At 42.8% G+C, this 19,054-nt stretch overlaps 1 protein-coding gene across 1 annotated transcript in view; it reads left to right on the forward strand.

The window, feature by feature from the left end:
• CASTOR2 (cytosolic arginine sensor for mTORC1 subunit 2) overlaps positions 1–19,054 on the forward strand; it is a 123,141-nt gene that overhangs the window by 53,511 nt on the left and 50,576 nt on the right. Inside the window, exon 2 of the mRNA XM_032993712.2 lies at positions 12,226–12,296. Coding sequence (XP_032849603.1) covers positions 12,226–12,296 — 71 coding nt within the window. The remainder of the gene's footprint in view (positions 1–12,225; positions 12,297–19,054) is intronic.

Here is a 19,054-nt window from a genome sequence, read left to right on the forward strand (position 1 = left end):
CCACAAGGTAATCATTGGGTTTTGGCTGAACACAATAATAGCTACTATGTACCCCAAATATTTGGGTTTGGATGTGCAGCAGCACTGTACTTAAGAAAACTCAATTGTATTTTATTGTTGGTAGGATTTCAAAGTCAATATTCTGCAGCAGAGGGCATTAAAGGAGTAATAGAAGAGAGAATCAAACTCGATAGTACTGATGCATAGTGCCTGATTTGGAAGGGGAAAGGGAACAGGGCTTGCTCGCTTTCTTGGCATCTGCATTGTCCTCATAGGATAATCCTTCTGGATCTGGTTGGTAAAATGTATTCACAAGCCTTTGTTGTACATTAAATCATGCTTTGTTTTCAACCATAAACCTTAGGTCCCACACCCACATCTGTAATGTGTTTCTCAGTTCAGTTTCTGATTTGTAGAAGATAATTTTGTGGCTAAGGAAAATTCTGTGTTGTACTCCACCTCTCTTTCTTGTGCTGAAAGTAAGTTCAGCTCTGACTGTGATCAGAGGATACTGTTCCTGCTGTAAAGGAAAAGTTTTAAAAGTGCAGTCACCTTCTGATTAAATAAATGATAGGCTATTTCAAATGGAAATAATTGCTTTTGCATCTCTTGTATGGATAAATTGGCTCGCAATAGTGCTGGCAGACTGAAATAGCAAAGAGAGAAGAGGAAAAGGTGTGTCTGGATCAATTAGTTAATTGTTAGATAATAAATGAATCCTTTTCCAATGCACACAAACTAAGCTTCCTTTTCATTTACTGCTTCAACTTCCCTTTCAAAGGCTGGATTACAGCATTCTCTCCCAAAGCAAAGAGTTTTTGCCATTTTGATGTAAACATCCATTGACCTTCTGTGGAGATTTGAAAAATTATTATTCTGTCATTAACAATGATAAAACTGTAAACAATATTGTTAAAGATGCCTGGGGGGAGAATCAAACCAAAAGGAACAAGTTAAAGGAGTTGGATTAGAAGTGATGGGCACTTTTACGATTGTCCTTGGAGAAGGAAATTAGTACAGGCAGCACTGCACTATGCATCAGGTAATAGTTTGCAAATAATCTTTGCAAATAATTTTATGATTTTTGCAAGTTTGAGGATTCAAACATTTTTGCTATTGCTCTGTTGCTTTGTTTCTGATATATTGGTTCAAAAAAGAAAGGTGGAGGAAGAACAGCAAAAAAACATGAGCAAAGTGATGCCAGAGATGATCATTTACTTCCCGTTAGCACCGTAAATGAGAATATGATGAGGTTTGGTTTGGTTTTATATTCCCATACTTCTCAACAAGGGATGGTGTTAGACCTGTATCACAAATGGAAACTGAGTCATAGACTGGCCCATAGGACCAGTATGGAGCACGGTCTTAGATTAGAGTCCCTGGAGCCTGTAATGTAACTCTGGCAGTTTTGGTGTGGGTTGTGTTTTGTTGGGTGTGGGGGGTTTTTTGTTTGCAGTTTTGGGTTTTTGTTTTGGGGTTTTTTTGGGGGTGGTGGTGGTGTTTGGTTTTGTTTGTTTAGTTGATGAGGGTTTTTTTTAAGCGGATAAGAGTCTTGTGTTATTTTCCGATTTGTAACTCCTAAGACATTGCAATCTAAATTAGCGGACTAAAATAATTCCTGATCTAATGTATGAGTTTGCCTAAAAAGAATAGAGCTTTCCTTGCTGTTGTCTAGGCTTAGGTCAGTAGCAGTGGCCATGACCTCCCTTGCTGCCGTTCTCACACATGGATATGTGCCTGCAGCCTTTGGGGCTGGATCCTGTAACCCAGGAGGTGTGTTACCACCTGCCTTTGCACTGGGAAAGAGCTGCTCCCATCCCACCAGGCAGGGAAGCTGGAAATGTAACCAGTCTCAGGGTGCTTTTACTTCTAAACCAGGATCTGGCTTAGTGGTTACAGTCTGTTTTGTGACTGTCCTCTCGTAGTTGGCTGTAATGACTGGAGGAACGTGTTAGCTAAGGCTGTTTTATCTTTTGAATACTTCTGTTATCGACTGCTCTCATGTCTCTTGGGTCTGAGGACTGTGACACCGTACACACTGCTAGGGTCTTAGTCCCTTTTCACAGTTGTTCCTAATAAAATTTTCTAGGAGGGGCAGAAGGGGGGAAAATCTATTTAAATACAGGTTTTAGGTTAACAGAGGAGAATGTACATAGAGGCCCTACAGGCAGTTTTCTGTTCTCCCTAAAGTACTCTGGGCTGAGAGGAGGCGTCCTGGCTCTTCCTGCATGTTAATGGTTATTATGGTTCCTGCTAACAGTTGTAGTAGGTCAGCATAACATAGACAACACCTCGACAGTGCTCAGTGCAGCCATGGCTGGTCCATATTCAAGGCTCTTGATACCACTGATGCTGGTAGTGCTGTGCTGCTTTGGCTCCTGGAGAGACCGGCTCCCTGCTCCGCACAGAGGTGCGGGTCTGGCATTTTAAGTTGTGCTGTGGCTCACCTCCTGCCTTAGCTTGCCTTTCATTTATTTTATCTAGTGCCAAGCCTCCAAGTATTTCACTTTGACATGAAGAGTGGCAAGTGATTTTTTCACCAGTCTCGTGGTTTTGTGGAACTGCACAACACCGTGGTAGTCCTCTGCAGCTCTGCACCGCCCTGGGGGGAGGTACAGAACATGCCCAGAGCCCCCGGTGAAAAGCTGAACACAGAGCAAGACAATCCAAACTGGAGTCTTCTGGGACTGTGATATAGAAACACACTACTGCTGTTCTTTCAGATAATAGTGTTAAAGGCAGATTTCTATGAGGAACAATATCCTTTCCTCTTGCCCTTTGACTGTTTTGTGTTGAGTCAAGCTAGCATTGGGGTTGATGAAATCTGGAAGAGTTGGGAAGAGAGCTGGTGCAAGCCACTAACTGGAGTATGTTCAGCGAATTGCATGGACAGAAACATGTTTCTATGGCTTCTTTTTAACTCAGAAAACCATGCTAATAAATCCTGGGCTCTTTTTGGTTATATTTTTATGAACACTGCAAGTTTGTTGGCAGTTTTTTGTTTTGTTTTCATCCCGAATTCAAATTTGCATTAGATGGCTTTCCCTGAAAGTTCACTTTTTCAAGTTGAGTTTCTATAATATGATACGTATCAATCAACGGTGGCAGCTGGAGGAAGAAGATTCTCATCCATGTTTTCAGTGTTCAGAACAAAAATCTGCTTTCTTTATGCACCTTGCCTTTGGGGAAATGTAGAGTCTTTAATGATCCAAAGCCAACTCTATGCAAGACCTATTCCTACAGCTGGATCTTGCTTATATATCCCAATAACCAGAAAACCATGAAGACAGGGTTCACAAAACTTCTTGGCTTAAGTTCACTTAATTTGCTCTTATATTGCAAGCAGAACTCCTTGCAAGCAGGGCTGTGGTCAAGCTCAGGGAGGCTCCTTCTAGTGAAAGCTCAACATCAGCCCTGACTTGCCATAACAGATGGGGGGAAAAAAAGCAAATCTTGGGAGTGCTTGTGAGCCGTCAGGATAGCCTGGTGGATCAGGGACCTGATGCGTTGTACCTGCTTCTGTTGCAAACATGCATCAGTGCTTCTCCTGCAATGCAAACAGGTTGTCACCCTGTCAGTGTTTACTTAAGGCTATGTGAGAGCACCTAAATCAGTAGAAAATTATGCACCATTTGGTAAAAAGAGGCAGCACAGGATGAATGCTGACTTGGGAAGAGTTGGGGATCAGAGCTTGTCTCACACCTCGTGACTCTCGCACTGTGCTCTCAGTGTGCACGGCGTTGCTCCACGCCTGGCCCATGTCGTGGGGCTCTCCGGGCACGTTGGCTCCGATGACTCTGCAAGGCCGGTTTCTTAAATGCTCCTCAGAGGCTTAGCAGGAAACCTTTCAAATCTGGTCAAGAAATAGAGCTGTGCTCAGTTTGCCTTGAGCTCCGTGGAACCAGGGTTGCAAAAACACTTTTGCCATAATAACCCGTGCTGACCCCAGGCAGACACCCAGTGCTCATCACAGCCCTGAACACACACCAGGATGCTCCTGGGATGGATAGCAGGAATCCCACCAAAGTCCCTACAAAGTTGCTGACTGCAGTTGCAGCTGGGCACACAGCTGCCACCACCTTGTGCTGAGAAATCCCAAGGTGTGGGGGAAGCTATGGCTTTAATGTTTCTAGGCAGGTATACAAATTCAACTAATAATTATTATTTTCACAGAACTTTAAGTTGCCAAATTTGTGTTATAAGAAAAATAGGAAATCGTTTTGAGTGAGAAGGTGCACCTGTTATTGACTTTGTGGCTGTGTTTCCCTACAAACAAGTGTGCTCATGTTTTCCATACAGTCAAGGGACAAAGATGCATAGTCCACTCTATTCATGTTCACCCATATGCTGATGAATTTAGGCTCAGAATCACTGTGTGATGACAGGAAAGAAAACTAGTACCTTGCAGGCAGTATTAAGCAATAGCTCTCAAAGTTTGTGAGAATAACAGAAAATGAATGACCTAGTAATTCTCCTCTGTTTTCTGTCTCCAACGGTTAGAGCACGGAGAGATGTCTGCTTTCAAACAGAAAAGCAGCTAGTTCCATCAGCAGTCTGACACCTGAATTTTTTGCCCATAATGAACCTAAAAAGTTCAAATAGTATTTGTGAAAGTAAAACCTAAATGAATGTATCTCTTTCCTCTCATTTCTTCCCTCTTCCAGCCTTCTTTCCTGCCTTACAGTGTTCCCTACGTAAGCTGATGATAAAAATTAGTTTTCTAAGATGGGAAAAGGCCAGCATTATGCTTTGCAACTCATCTCTGGCTGCAGAAGAGGAAGGTGGGGTCTGTCATGGGTCACGTAATGGGATGGGGCTTTTAAACCTGCAGCATTTGTAGTGCACGTGCCATGTGCAAGCCCGAGGGATAACCCTGTGGTCCCAGGGTGAGAGTAAGCGAGGTGTATGTGGCAGTCATACACGCTGTGAAGCACAGTAGTTTTAAAGGCCTGAGAAGAGAGTGTAGGAGTGAAAGCATGAGCATATACCTATCTAAAGCCTTTTCTGTTCTAATATTTTTTTTACCTTTAAGATTAGTGGAGGATCTTGTTCCTGTCTGCAACTCTGAATCATGACTGCTGAACTCTTCCAACCCCCTTGTTATTTGCTGCACCAAGATAAACAAGCATTTCCCAAGCAGAAGGCATTAACCGGTGAAGATTGTGTATGGAATTAAGATTTGAGGGGCTCAGTTATGTCAAAATGGAATGGTGCCTTCCATTAAGTGTTTGTTGCTGGCATGAAATTTTTAATTTCAATTAAAACTAAAAGGAAGTTTTTCAGCTTGAAGCTACAGGTGATTTCCTAGCTTTGGTTTATCAAGAACTTGTTGCCTCAACTTCTTTTACCCCTTTTTGTGAAGTAAGATGGCAAAGAAGACAAAAGAAAATGACAAATGAGAAGTAGAGGTGAGGTAATTCCCTTTGACGTTTTTTTCAATTTTTTTTTTCAGGTTACTTCAGCAAAATTGGAATTATGTTGCTATAACTGATGGTTTTTTAGACCAAGAGCTGCTTCCTCTCTGAACACCAGATAGGCTTTTGGATGCATTGTATCCACCAAATCCTATGAGCACCAGTGTGCAGTACCACTAAATATCGAGTAAGAACACTAAAACCTAGAGAACGCTGCCCTGTGGCTGTGTGAGGTGAGGTGCAGCATCAGTGCAGGTCTGCTGCAGGCTCCTGTCCTTGTGCTTTACACCTTTGAGCACCCTTAACATTGAGGGTGCTTACATGGTGCCTTGCAGACTGGAGTCTCAAACTATGGGGGAGCCATTTGGAGATAACTGGGTGGCTTTTCTCAGCATGTGGATGGAAGGACTTCTGCCAAGCACCTGGCACTTGCATCATCTTGGGCACTGGCCAGAGCAGTGGAGTTCAGATCCAGGCTTTTGGTTCGGCCCCATTCACTAATATAGGTGGTGAGTGGTGACAATCCAAGTAAAAATTGCACAGCAGAGCTCGCTTGAAATAATTTATGACCCAGGAAGAAATATCTGTGCTAAGAATAACTTTTTAATTACATCAGGTCAGTAAATTATTCTGCAGATTCATGCCCAGGACAAGTCTTGGGTATAGAAGATATATTGACTTCAGTATGCCCACACCTGAAGTCATTTGTTTATCTATTGCTCTCATTGAGTTCACACACAAAAAATCTGTGTTTAGCTCCTTCAATGGACAAATAACAGATGAGCACAGTAACACTTGCATAGTCTTAAACTGCATTTATATTTCCTGCAGTACATCTCTGCTAAGCACTGCAGACTTTGCCTGTTGGCAGTCATGCTGGGCTGGGAAACCAGTGTCGTTCACGTTCATCAGATGGAATGGCTTAATGAGGGAGCTGCACTTGGGGGGACTTGGGCCTTTTCCTCTCCCTTACATAGTTTTCTTCAGTAAGATAAGCTTTCCACTCCATTCCAGCATGTAACGTGCCTTACTTTCCTTCATGTGGTGTATTTTCGTACTACTACTTCGGTGTAGTTCTGGCTTCTCCCTTCACATTTGGCAAGAATTTATTTCTACACATAAGTCGAGATAAAACAGATTTTCTTACAGAATCTTCCTAAATACGATGGTGGAAGTCTGTTGAAGGGGGAAAAATAAACCAGCCAAGTTGCATGTTGCTTTCTAATTGTTTTTTTAGGAAGTATTAAAAAAATGCTGTCATGACAAATGAAGGAAAGATATGTTTTAGTATCCAAAGTAACAGTTTTACAAAGCAGTACTGCAAATGCTGTGCTCTGACCAGTGAAAGCATCATGACTTGAGCTTTGCTAGTCATACAAAATAAACTCCAAGTGTGTGTTTATAGAAACAAAAAAGTATCTCCTGTGGTAGTGTTTCAAGATAACTCTTGAATATTGTAGCTTTGTTTAATCTGCAGCTTGGAAAGTCTGGACTGACCGAGTCTGACTCCAGAAAAATAGAAATCATACCAGGATTACTAGTTGGTATTGTTTCAAGCTACTGCTGATCTTTCATGTGAAGCAATAATTTGATTTGCATGGATTCTCGTAGTCCAGACCACATGGAACTGTTCTGATGAAGACTTGAACCACAGTTTGATACTGGTTTAATGAAGGCTAATACAGTAGACACCCAGCTGCCATTTTTGGATTAATCCTTGTTTATTTTTGCCATGTGTCCTGGCTTGATCAGTAATCTGTACTTAAGATCAGTATCTTCTTCAGCATATCCACATCTATTTATTTATTTATTTATTTATTTTCTGTATTGTGGGTCATCCGTTTTGTGTTTTGATTTTTGTTCCTTCAGAGTGACGAAGATTTTTCTATTTTTCTGCTCCCAGTTTTCTCATAGTCTAAATAAAGGCTTAGATAACTTCCCCAGCTACACAAAAGTGGCAAGGAGAGGGGTTGACTGAAGGTCCCCCCCCTTTAACTTTACACAATGTAATCTGTAGTTCAAACTGTCGCTATTATTATGGATTAGACAAGACCATCATGGTTATCGTGTTGGTAGTTTTGGCCTAGTACAGGCTGTAGGACTTCCCTGAATTTATGTCTGTTCATGAATACTTGCTTTCCTTGGCCACAAATGCGTTAGTTTTGTTCTCTGTTGTTTCTGAAAATGATTAACTTTCTGTAATGAACCAAACTCTGCTATCACAGTGACTCTTTAGGCGGTCCCTGATTGTATTTGCTAATGTCTCTATCCCAGATCTGAGCGCAATTCCTTCCTAATGACTGGAAGGAATGTTGCTGCTGTCCTTTGACCGCTTCTAGCAGTGCTGTGACATCTCGTGTTACTTTTGGTCGGGATGGTCATGCAGAGTTTGTTTAAACAGCTCATACAAACAATAATGCTCCTTTTAACAGGGTAGCAGCCTTCTAATATTAGGCTGCAGAATTAAGTTACTCCAAGAAAGGTGAACCCACCATTTCCTGATCTGAGCGTTCAGCAGAAACTCAACTGTTACCTAGTGGAAGGGGCTTTTTTTGTTTTTGGAGTTCAGCTAAACTGTGTTTTATCAGTCTTACCAAAAAGATGGCAAAGTGTTTTGGCTAACAAACAAATACGCTGTTTAGAAAACACCAATCATCTCACTGTTTGCAATTTTCAGTGCCATTTGACTGTATAGTCTTGTAATTAGATGGTGTAAAGTACTTAGCATGTTACACAAATATGTCAAAACGCATTAACAGCACAAGTGTTATTTACTGCTTTCCTAAATACATTTCACAATATGTCGTACTAGAACCCACCTCTTGTCATTATTTATAAACTGCAAAAAAGTTAAGATCACGAAGAATTAGATGATTAGCATGAGACTGTCTTTCTGTACTAAGAATATATATTATCATGATAATGTACAGAGTGAAGCTTACAAATCCCTTCTCATCTAAAATGAGAAGACAGCGTGGAATAAAACACAACAAATTATGTTTTTCATATTCACTCAGATCAACTTGCTGCTGCTGCTTAATTCCCATTCAGTTCAACTGCTTCTTTTCAAACTTTTGGGTTACCTCCAGACTTTGCATTTGAATGCCTTTTAGGCATTATGTTGGTTTTGAGTGGCATTTGGCCATGGTTTTCTGACGTGTGGGGAGGCCAGCCCCGCACCTGCTTCTGGGAAGGATCTTTTCCATAGAACAAACAGCTTTGCAACACTTTACCCTGCCAAGGCAACAGTTAACTGAGTTGTTTCCTTATAAATGAGAAGATAGGACTTGTGGCTTCCTCAAAGACCATCAGCTGTGCTGAACTTTCAGATGACCCACAGCAGTATTCCCTCAAACGTGTGCTTTGTGTGTGACCCGGAACCCATGGATGTCCCATTCATTCCCGTATGGTGATCCCTGTGATCCTGGCAGGCCTGGGGACCTCATGTCTTGAGGAGACACTTCGGGTGCAAACCTGCAAGTGAGGCCAACCGGTACGCTCTCCTGCCTGCTTTCTTCTCTCGTGGAGACTTGAGTGCTGTTTGCAAACTGAAATGATGCTGTTGCTGCATCCTACACATGCTTTCCTGCTCTGTGCAGGCTTGGGTATTACTTCCATACACAGTGTAAGCTTTGCAGTTTCAAAGATCTAATCTAATAATAGATTGGTCTACATTTGCTGCGTTGCCAGAAAAAGACATATGTTGTCAGGCAGTTGAAGTCAGCAACAGTGCTGAAGTGGAAATGTGCTGAAACACGAAGAAGGCAGAAATCCAGAAGAATCTATCTGAGGTTTGGCTATTAGGAAACTAAAAATATTGTCGTCTTACATATATGCCTTCCACACTTACTTAGAGAAATACTGTTTGCCTGATGTCTCAAAATTATTAAAGGGCAATTCTCTTCCTTAATTAGTTTTGGTGTGGTAATAGAAGATACATTTTCATTCAGCTTATTGAGAACTGGTATAAGAGGAAAGAGAAATGATTGTAATAACTTGAATGGAAAAAGCATGTGTAGTATAGTGCAGGAGAGAAATATGACATTGAATTCCTCCCATCATTGGTTATTAAAGACAGTTTTTGAGTTGCACTCACAGTGGAAGTAGATCTTTACATATCTATGCCGAGGCACAGGTTTTAGGGTGAGGACTTGAGTTTTGGCAGCATGTGATGGTAAGAAAATTTTCCGTGCCGTATTTTATCACACGATGTTTGCAATTCCGATTTTTCATTTTTAGATTTTCCCTGGGAAAAAGAATGCATCATGGGCTTAAAGTGAATGTATACCACAAGAATCCCTGGTCTTCTCTTTGCTGGTGAAAAGACTTTGCTTTTAAATTCAGATGGCTCTGTGCTGCTGACCTTTTACTGAATTGCAGCGAGGTGGAGATTGGGCTTTGAGATGGTATATGAAGATGTGAGGTTTTGACATGTGTTCTGAGCCAGCAATTATGGGATTTCATCTGTACATATCCCTTAAATATCATCACTGTTGGATGTGTGCAAAGAAAATGGCATCTGTCACAATCATACTTTTTCTGCTCGGGTCATTATGTGCACACAGACGTGTGTTACTGTTTTGGAACAAAATTTCTCCATAAATGCCACTGTAGATCAGGAACTTTTTATTTTTTTTTTTTTAGTATAAATGTTTCCTCCTTTAAAACCACTAGTTTCTCCCTAGTCAGCATGCATGTGGCTCAGTCAGGTAGTAGTAGGAAGGAGTTTTATTTCAGTGATTTCTGCAGGGAATTCATCCACTAAATAATAAATACTTACACCTCTGGGGCCCACCTGAAGCAGCCTCCCAGAAGTCCTTTTTACCCAGCTTGGATCACCCCTCGCACAGGTAGCCTCCTTGTGCAGTTAAGAAATGAGCATAAAAAATTTGGGCTGCTGCTGTTTTCTGCTCCTCTTGGCACTATTCCTGGAGAAAGTTGAGTTAGAAAATGTGGCTGTCACAATAGCTATTACCAATGACACAAAATAATTAAGTTGTGGTTTCTGTTGTGGTGGGGCCAGTTCTGTGTTTTACAGGGATATGTCTGTGCTAGGAGGGGTAATGTCATGCTTGATTGTCGTGACAGATGCTTCCAGGAAATCAGGACGAGTCTCTAAAGACAGGTTGTCTGATACTTTTCATTTACATGAAATCCTGTTGGTTACATGGCAGATCACTAATAGAGCTGCATGTTGTTTCTTCTAGTTTTTCTGATGGGGTAAGAGGGAGGGCAGCAGGCATCTCATTTTTCTCCCTGTTGTTTTTGGAGGGGGATAGCTGTAATCTTTGTTCTTTTCAGCCGGTCAGAAGAATGCTCAAGCCAGTTTTTAGTCTGATTCTCTAATCAGCTGAATGCTTCAATTTTTTGATGACTTGACCCGCCAGTGTGGAGTTCCAGGATTTCAGAAGTCCTAAAGACTTTGGGACACAGATGCTCGGCAGTGCCGAGAAGCCCTGGTAGTCCCTGGTTGCTGGGTCCTGCTGAACTCTGCTCCAAGCAGGAATTATACTGTGAACATGTTGTGAAATTTGGGGGCCTTAACAGTCTTTCTAGTATTTTAAAATATTTTCTGTAGGTTGTCTCAGATAAATCTGATAGTATTACAGTGTAACTGTGAAATCCTGCTCTTTGGTCCTTATAGACACAGGCTCTTCCTGCTGCACCCACTTTAGCTTCCTAGAGGGAAAATTTCTCCTGTGGCTTGGGCAGCAAATAGAGTCCGTGTGCTCTGGCATGCTCCTGGCGGGGTCGGGGAAGCCAGCCAGCACTGTGCTGATGCTCAACAAGTGCATGCTCTGCTGAAGGTGAACATGAGCTTGCAGAACATTGTGCAAACCTTCCCATTGTTGCTGGGGACCAACTGGATAGAAGCTGGAGAAAGGTATTTTGGGGTTATTTTTTTAGTAGATGTTGATGTAAATATGTTGGTGTGTCAGAGAAAAAAACTTTTCCAACTATATGTAGTGTTAAACCTTAAGGCTGAGGCTTTTTTTGTTTGTGTGTCTACGAGAACTCCATGTCACATTTGTTCTGTATCTCATGTTAGAGGTGACATTGTGCTCAGTGCGGAATGAGATGGAGAGGCTGTGCTGCACATGGCCTGTGGTGTGAAAAGATGAGCACAGTGCAGAACAGAGGCAATAGAGATTAAGGGCAGGGGGGGAAGCTCGACCTTGTATTCGTGTGCTCGATGGGCTCTAACACTTGTCTCTTCACCTGGAGCTCCCCAGAGAAGGGAGGCATCTGCTGAGGGAAGGGGCAAGGACCAGCGAAGGGAAGTGGGATGCTATCTGCTGGTGGCAAAAGCCTCTGAAGCAGCAAGAAGAGATACTGGGGCTTGGTTGAGAGATCGGATGTCAAACCTTGACAAGGCAGGAAACTTCAGTGGAAGATGGGTGCATGTATGAGCCATGGGAAGGCTTTTGGAGGGCGTTGGAGTGATCAGTTGGTGAGCAGAGCCTTTTGCTCTGTCTCAGTGCAATACAGCAGGTCCCGGGCTGTGACGGGAAGCCTTAAGGGATATGGTAATTAAGAAAAGTAACTAAGAACTAAGTCATAAAAATAATAAGTGTTTTACCAGCTCCGTTGTGCATAGGCAGGCAGCAGGGAATGTGGGCCACGGAGTGTGAGTGGCTGAGCCAAGAATAAAATCCAGGTCTGTTAATGCCTCAGGCCTCTCCATAAACACCAGACCATGACTCTTTCCTCCAGCACAGCTTGGGTGGGAAAGGACCTCTGTTTAGGTGGAAGACCAGGCTCTACTCAGTCCAGCAGCTAATCATGTTCTCCTGCTGTTTGCCTTTGCCAGGTGCAAGTTCTTCAGCCTCACAGAAACCCCAGAGGACTATACCATCATTGTGGATGAAGAGGGCTTCCTAGGTAAGTGTCGGTGTGTGCCACTTCGGTATCCAGCCTGGGGGTGGAGGAGGAAAACATGTCCCTGAGATTATAAACCAAAGCGTTTGTAAAACAGGTCTGTTTGTCAGTGCTAGTAGTGCAGCCAGGAAAGGTGCTTTGATCACTTAAGCACACTGTCTCTGCTGCTGTGCTGTACAAGGCATCTCACACATGGAATACAAATATATTTTAATGTCGGGAAAATAGCACACGGAGGTCTTAAAGAGCAGTTTAAGCATGTTTGAAAAAAACAAAACCATTTGCGTATCATTGTATTAAAATGAGCTGGCCTTTGTCTCCAAACCTTCACAAGCACACCACGTCTTGCATCTCCAGCTTGCTCATCCAGCCTCTCTCTTTAAAAGGAGCACTTGAAGATGAGTAGTTTATATCATCCCCACAACCATTGCAGTGCTGTGGAGTTGTGAATCAGCTCCTTTGGCTCATCACTGAAAGCTGTGATTTAACCCCCTTTCTTACACCCAGCTCTCTTCATACCGAATGTGCCATCTTTGCCTGTGGTGGCTGAAGGTGTCTCAGCCTGTGTCAAAGGTGGAGTTGGCTGTGTGTCAGAAAAGGTAGTTGGCATGTGCTTGGGAGCTGCAGATGGCTTGGCGTTGGGTGAGTGCTGATGGAGAGAATGGTTTGGCTTTGTGGATGGAAATAGTTTGTAAGAACATTTATCTTGTGGAGAGGTTTTGTTTGTAGCGGTGTTACTGAGGTGGTGGAATGAGGAAGTGTTGTGCAGCTATCATTATTTTTGTTCACTCACTGCTTTCTGTGGTTGGAATTAAAAGTTACACATTTTACCAGTTTGGAGAAAATGAATTAAAATATGAAAAAAGAGGATTTAGTTCCTGAATAGGAATTAACTGTTGAGAAGCTACTTTGTGACATTGTAATATTCAATGGGTTTGTGATATCCAAACCCTAAAGAGAAAACGAGAAACTGTACCATCTTTATTTAGTACAGAGTCAAATTTTATAATCAGTAGCATTGCTGAATTATTCCCCTTTCTGTTTCAGGAGTACTCACAAACATAATGGAATAAATTATTATATTTTAGAAGACTGCAGTGGTGGCTAAACTTTTTCATAAAATAATCACTAGGTTGAGAATAGGTGAATGGATCTTGACAGCTATTGCTGTTTGTATTTTGGGTGTTGCAGGGTTTGACTGAAAGTATATGTCATGTGTTGTGCTTTTGCTCCCAAAAGAGGAGGTGACGTACAATTCTGCTGCCAGAATGTCCCTTGTTGCATTTGTTCAGGGGACATATGCACAGAAATTTTATTCCTACTATAGGTAGTATCAGCTTTTTTATTATTGGTGGCAGCTGGGGGAAATTGAGTCAAATTTGGTTTTGTCATAATAGTGGGATGTAAAGCCTACCTTTAAGACCTTTATTTTAAGAGAGAAATCCCCAGGGAAGGAGAGGGGTTTTTTTCCAAGGGCCACAGCACGTGGCAGAGCAAGAAACCTGGAGAATCCCATTCTCAGGAGGCCGTCTGCGTCACTGAACTGTGCTGTCTCTGCAGATTTGGCATGCTTGTCTCTAGCATCACATCTGTGTCTGTGACGTCCATGGCACTCATTTCTCTGCCCACTTGGCATAAGGCAGATTCTTCAATTAAATCACTGGTGGCGAGTTTGGATTGCAACCACCCCTGTAGAGCCTCTAGCAGCCACACTGCTATTAATCCCTCTCGAAATTATTCCAGCCTGAAACAAAGGTAAGCTCAAGCAGTGGTTTTGCTCATCGGTAGTGAGTGATTGTGTTGCACTGTGTACGCCACTGCTTGTCCTTGGAGCAAATCCCAGGTCTAGCCAGACCAGTGTCCTTGAGGAGCTGCGTGTTCCACTGGTGCCCTGGGTTATCTCAGTGAACCAGACAGTGCTGCTGCACTTCAAAGCAGCAGCTCTCTCTGCTTGGACCTTTCTGACTTTGTTACCTTGGCTCTCATAGTCACATTAATTTACTGCTGATAGTTACAGTACCCATGTAGCTTCTGTTGGGCTATTGTTTTGGCAGCTTATAACATCCTTTTTGTTCAAATACACTGTGTGCATTTGGGGTGTTAAAGCAGGACTTTACAGGAGAAGAGATCACCTTCCAGGCAATGCAGGGGAAGGAAGGAGTGTGCTAAGACCCTCCTCTGCTACTGGATGGTGTGGAAGCCAGGTGCAAAACCCAGCATGGGTAGTAGTGTCACAGAGCTGGCAGCTTCATCACCTTTGCTTTGCCTTTTGCTAGTAAGTGATGATCTACTGACAAGACTTGTATTCTCTACATCCTGCTAACTCTCCCAACACAACCCTCATGCCCTGTGGGTTTGCGTCCAGCCTACGCTCTTCTTTCTGAATTGTCACCACCACATCCAAAGCTTCCTCCCAGGGTTAGCTCAGACCGCAGTCTCCACTGTTGCTCCATTCATGTTCCTCATTTCCATATGCCATAAATTTTTCACGGTCTGGAGGAATTCAGGATCTACCATCTAGGATGTCTTGTAACAATGAAAGGTCTCTGCTTCACTCCCTGCTTCCCCTCACCGTCTGGCTATTAATATCTTAGGAGGAGGAATCTCTCTTGGTGGCCTTTGTATAGCGTGTAATCAGCCCATGGGCTTGAACAGAATCAAAATCTGTAAGAATTGCAGCATCCCACCTTCTTGCAAAACAGCACCAATCATGTATGCCTCAGGTACATCAGCTGCTTCTTGACCTGACTAGCAAAGTGCCAGGTTCTGCTCAAGAATTACAGGGTAAATTTTCACCTCTGGTGAGCAGTTTCAGTAGCAAGTCCAGCAACAAATGACTTTTTTTTTTCTCTCCAGGTAACTTTTGTTCTTACTGTACTTAACAAACTCGATGTAAGTCTCTGAAGGGCAGGATCTTCTGTGTGGAAAATGAGGGGCTTTCTTTCTGAGGCACGTGTATGAATTTTTGCTGCAGCAGCAATAGGAAAATTGTCCTGTTAGCTGGCATCTCTCATGTTAGCAAGGCCCCTTCTCCTGCATATCACAAACAGCACTGAAGGGAAAAGAAGAGGCTGGAGAAATACTGGCACTTTCAGCAATCCTTGAGGTTAATACTTCAAACATACTGACACGCAGTAATCATTCTTAACTGTTTTGTCAGAAAATAATCCTCAGGCTTGTTTCCCTGAGAGTAGCAAGTGAGTCGGGCTGGTAAAGAAGTAATTATTTCTTTTCCCCAGAAAACGTCTGCAGTGCAAAGCCATAACCTGCTTAAGCATTCATTGTGCTAGAAGGGAACGGTTACAGCCTAATTCTTTGCTTTAATTCCCCAGCAGTGAGGTGGGGATTATAGCTGCACAGAACCTTGTTTGTTCCAGTGGCCGTTTCTTGGGCTTTGGCCTGTTAATGAGGAAGAACTTTATTCAGCAAATGACATAGGGCGACAGTGCACAGAACGCTCTTTTCCTGGCTGATACTGAGGTGAATTAGCAGAAGGAGTTTGGCCGTGGGCCCTCCTCTGTTGAAGACAAGTGTCTCAGCTACTGGGGTGCTTGGACAGCCGTGTAAAATCCCTGCATTTATCACCTGCTGTGCAGCCAGCACGTGGCAGAGTAGTAGAGCGGCTGCTGCCCCCTGAAATATGGCAATATTTGTTTGAGTTTGGTTTGCCTTTTTTCCCAAGGTTTGGCTGAAAGCAGGAGCTGCCTGTGCATGGTGCAGACGTGCCACAGGCCCTGGGCTCTCTGTGTAGTCTGTCCCTTTTTCAAAGGGCAGCAAGGACAGACTCTGGACATCTGCAGCAGCAGAGCTTTTAGCACTGGTTCCAGTAGTCTCTGTTCATCAAAAGAGATGAAAGGAGACTTTCCATCAAAGGAAAACACATGCCAGCACACCTGGAGATAGCCATGATCTGAGAAACCTTGCTAATGTGCATCGGGAAGCAGTTGCTGATATTGCAGTCCCATCCAGGAGATGCCATCTGAGTAAAATAATGGGCTTTAGGGATAGCAACATTCCTCCAGAGGCACTCCCAACAACTGTCTTGTTGCAGCTTCTGTACCATATATCCAGAGAGCCTTTTATCAGAGGTAAAGGAGCAGTTTACGTGTTTGTTTTGATTGTCACTTTTCTGTTCCTGGTTTCTCCAGTCGGTTTGTCTGCCATCCTGTTCATCCTTTCTTCTCTTGGAAGTCCACTACTGGGTTTAGCGATAGCTCTGCTTGGGTAGCTTTCAATGAAATGCCATCCATCTAGCCTCCCATTTTACAGCACTTCTCTAATTGCACAGCACAATGTGAAATGAAGAGCTAACACTCTCCCTCAACTACCTATATTCTCTACAAGCCTAATGAACGAAGAGCCCATCCGGTGTCATCTATATAAATTGGTCGAATTGCATGGAAGGGAGAGATGGCTACAGTTTACCCTCAGGTATTTCTTAGTTTCAGAACTTTTGCATCTACTTGAAACCAAGCTGAACTGTTTGATAAGAACCTTCCCAGGATCACCATCGCTGGGACGTGGCTATATGCTAAGGCAAAAGAAACTCCTCTGTACTATCATTCCTATGACAAGGTAGTATCTTTGCACCTAGAAGACAACAAGTTCTACTTTTTGAGTTTCTGCCCTGTTTATGATGGGAAGGGGAGTCTCCCTTTTTGAGGCGGGGGACAACCCCTAGCCTATTGCTGCCCCGACCTAGCTGCCTTTGTGACCTTGGCAGCTGCGGAGTTGCTCTATCAACATCTGCTTAAATGGGGTCTGTGACAGTCTGTCACCCAGGTGAAGCTGTCCTGAAGATGGAAGATTGTAAAGCAATATGTTGCTACCATTTTCAAGGAGACATCACTGCCTTTTCAGCCTTGGCACTTGCTTCGTGTCCCTTGCATGCAATCTTTCTCTGTAGACAGGGAACTTAAGAGCTACCAGAGAAGAGGAAATGAAATCAAATGCTGGGGTCAAGGGAGGAGTGAATCCTTATGATTTCCAACTTGGTAAACATGCATATTCTAGTTTCAGGGAAATAGAGGGCAAGGAGGGGAACACATGACCTTCACGTGCTCTGGTCTTCTTTCTCCTAGAACTGGCAAGCCCATTTCATGTAGGTCACTGCAGTCAGACCTTAGGTCCTGACTGATCTCTTCTGGATTGGAACCAGAGAGGAAAAGCAATTTGATTTCGGTACTGGAGCAGCAATGGGAAACATCTCCTTCTGTGGTGCAGATCCCCTGTGTGAACGTAGAGCAAGACTCTCAGTCTCCCCACACGGAGATTCATCTGCAAGATGGAGGTGACAGTCCTTCCTGTAACCTTCTTTGGCTGCCTGACATGGCTAGTAACTTCTCTAAGGCAAGAGATCCATGCATTTACACAGTTTCCAGAAAGGAAAAGCTCCTAATCTCGGTTCATACCTCACAATAAATTGCCCAATACATTAAGAATAATGGAACTATTTGAAAAATCTCAACTAGGTAGAGTGGAAAAGAGATTTTGTTGGAATTCATAAAATGTTGACCTCATTCTAACAAAAAGAAAGGATAAAAAGAAAAAAAGCCCTCTTGCCAGCAGTGCTTTGTTTTGATAACCATCATCCTCAGACAACCTGTTCCCTATCTGACCTTGGATTCAGGACCATTGTATGCTTTAGTACCACATTGAGTCCCTTTTTCAATAACATCAAAATGGTAAATTGCTTTCAGTGTCCTTTCTCTCATCCTGTATATAAAATGGGCAAGAAAACAGCTTATAAATAAGTGCGAGCACAGAACCCATCTAGCTGGGAGCAATCTGTAACTTTATTTAAAGATACAGAGGGAAGCAAGCTAATAGATGCATCTGTTTTTTTGAATATTTCTTACTATAACTATTTCTCCTTTAATTTTTTATTGCCCAGTGACTAGGCCTTTGTATCTCAGGCACAGTGGCTTAATTTGCTTTCTGACATTTATAGCGCTGAATTCCTTCCCCTGGACTGCCAGGAGAGCCTGCTGGTTGCTAGGCAGAAGATGTTTTTCTCTATTAAACACGTGCACAATCGCTCTCTTTTGGATCCCTATATTGGCCAGACTACACTGTGTCTGTGGTTTTCAGGTTTTTTAAGTAATGTGGTATTAATGACCTAAACTCAAATCAAAAACATGGGGATTCAATTACTAGCTAATTAGAAATATATGCTTGGTTGGGAAGGGTTTTTCCTGCAATGCATATATGTTGATACATATGTTGGGGGGCTGTGATTACATGGGATTTCTGCCTTTTCCTGAGAGGCAGTAAGTTTTGATAATTAAAGCTTTTGGGAGAAGGGAGGGAAGGGTGACAAATATGTAATATTCCGAGGTTTGGTTTGTGTTACCTGGGGAAAGGAGCGCTTTAGCTTCTCCTCAGAGCTCCTACATAAGTGGGTTTGCAAATCTTGATAGCACATATTATTCCTTATATTTGTAAACGTGAAGTCTTTTAGTCCAGTTTCTCTGCTTGCTCCTATTTAAAGAAATACGGCATAAATAATACATAATTTTCACTGTTTCCTCCAGCAGATGGGTGTGTATTGATACCTATTTTTGTTTCGCAGCCTGTGGTGAGAAAGCCCAGACATCTCTTCCTGAACCACTTGACTGGCCATGATTTCCTCCTTTGAATTTATTACGTCTTTGCTGCTTCCTAGCATTTTCCAAAGTCTGAGATAGATGAGCAGATAGATGCCATGGCTCACTCTTATCAACCCGCTCTCATAAATGCAGGACGTAAAAAAGCTCGTCTGG

Source organism: Tyto alba, unplaced genomic scaffold, assembly GCF_018691265.1.
Source record: "Tyto alba isolate M040663 unplaced genomic scaffold, T.alba_DEE_v4.0 Super-Scaffold_19, whole genome shotgun sequence".
Lineage (NCBI taxonomy): Eukaryota > Metazoa > Chordata > Aves > Strigiformes > Tytonidae > Tyto > Tyto alba.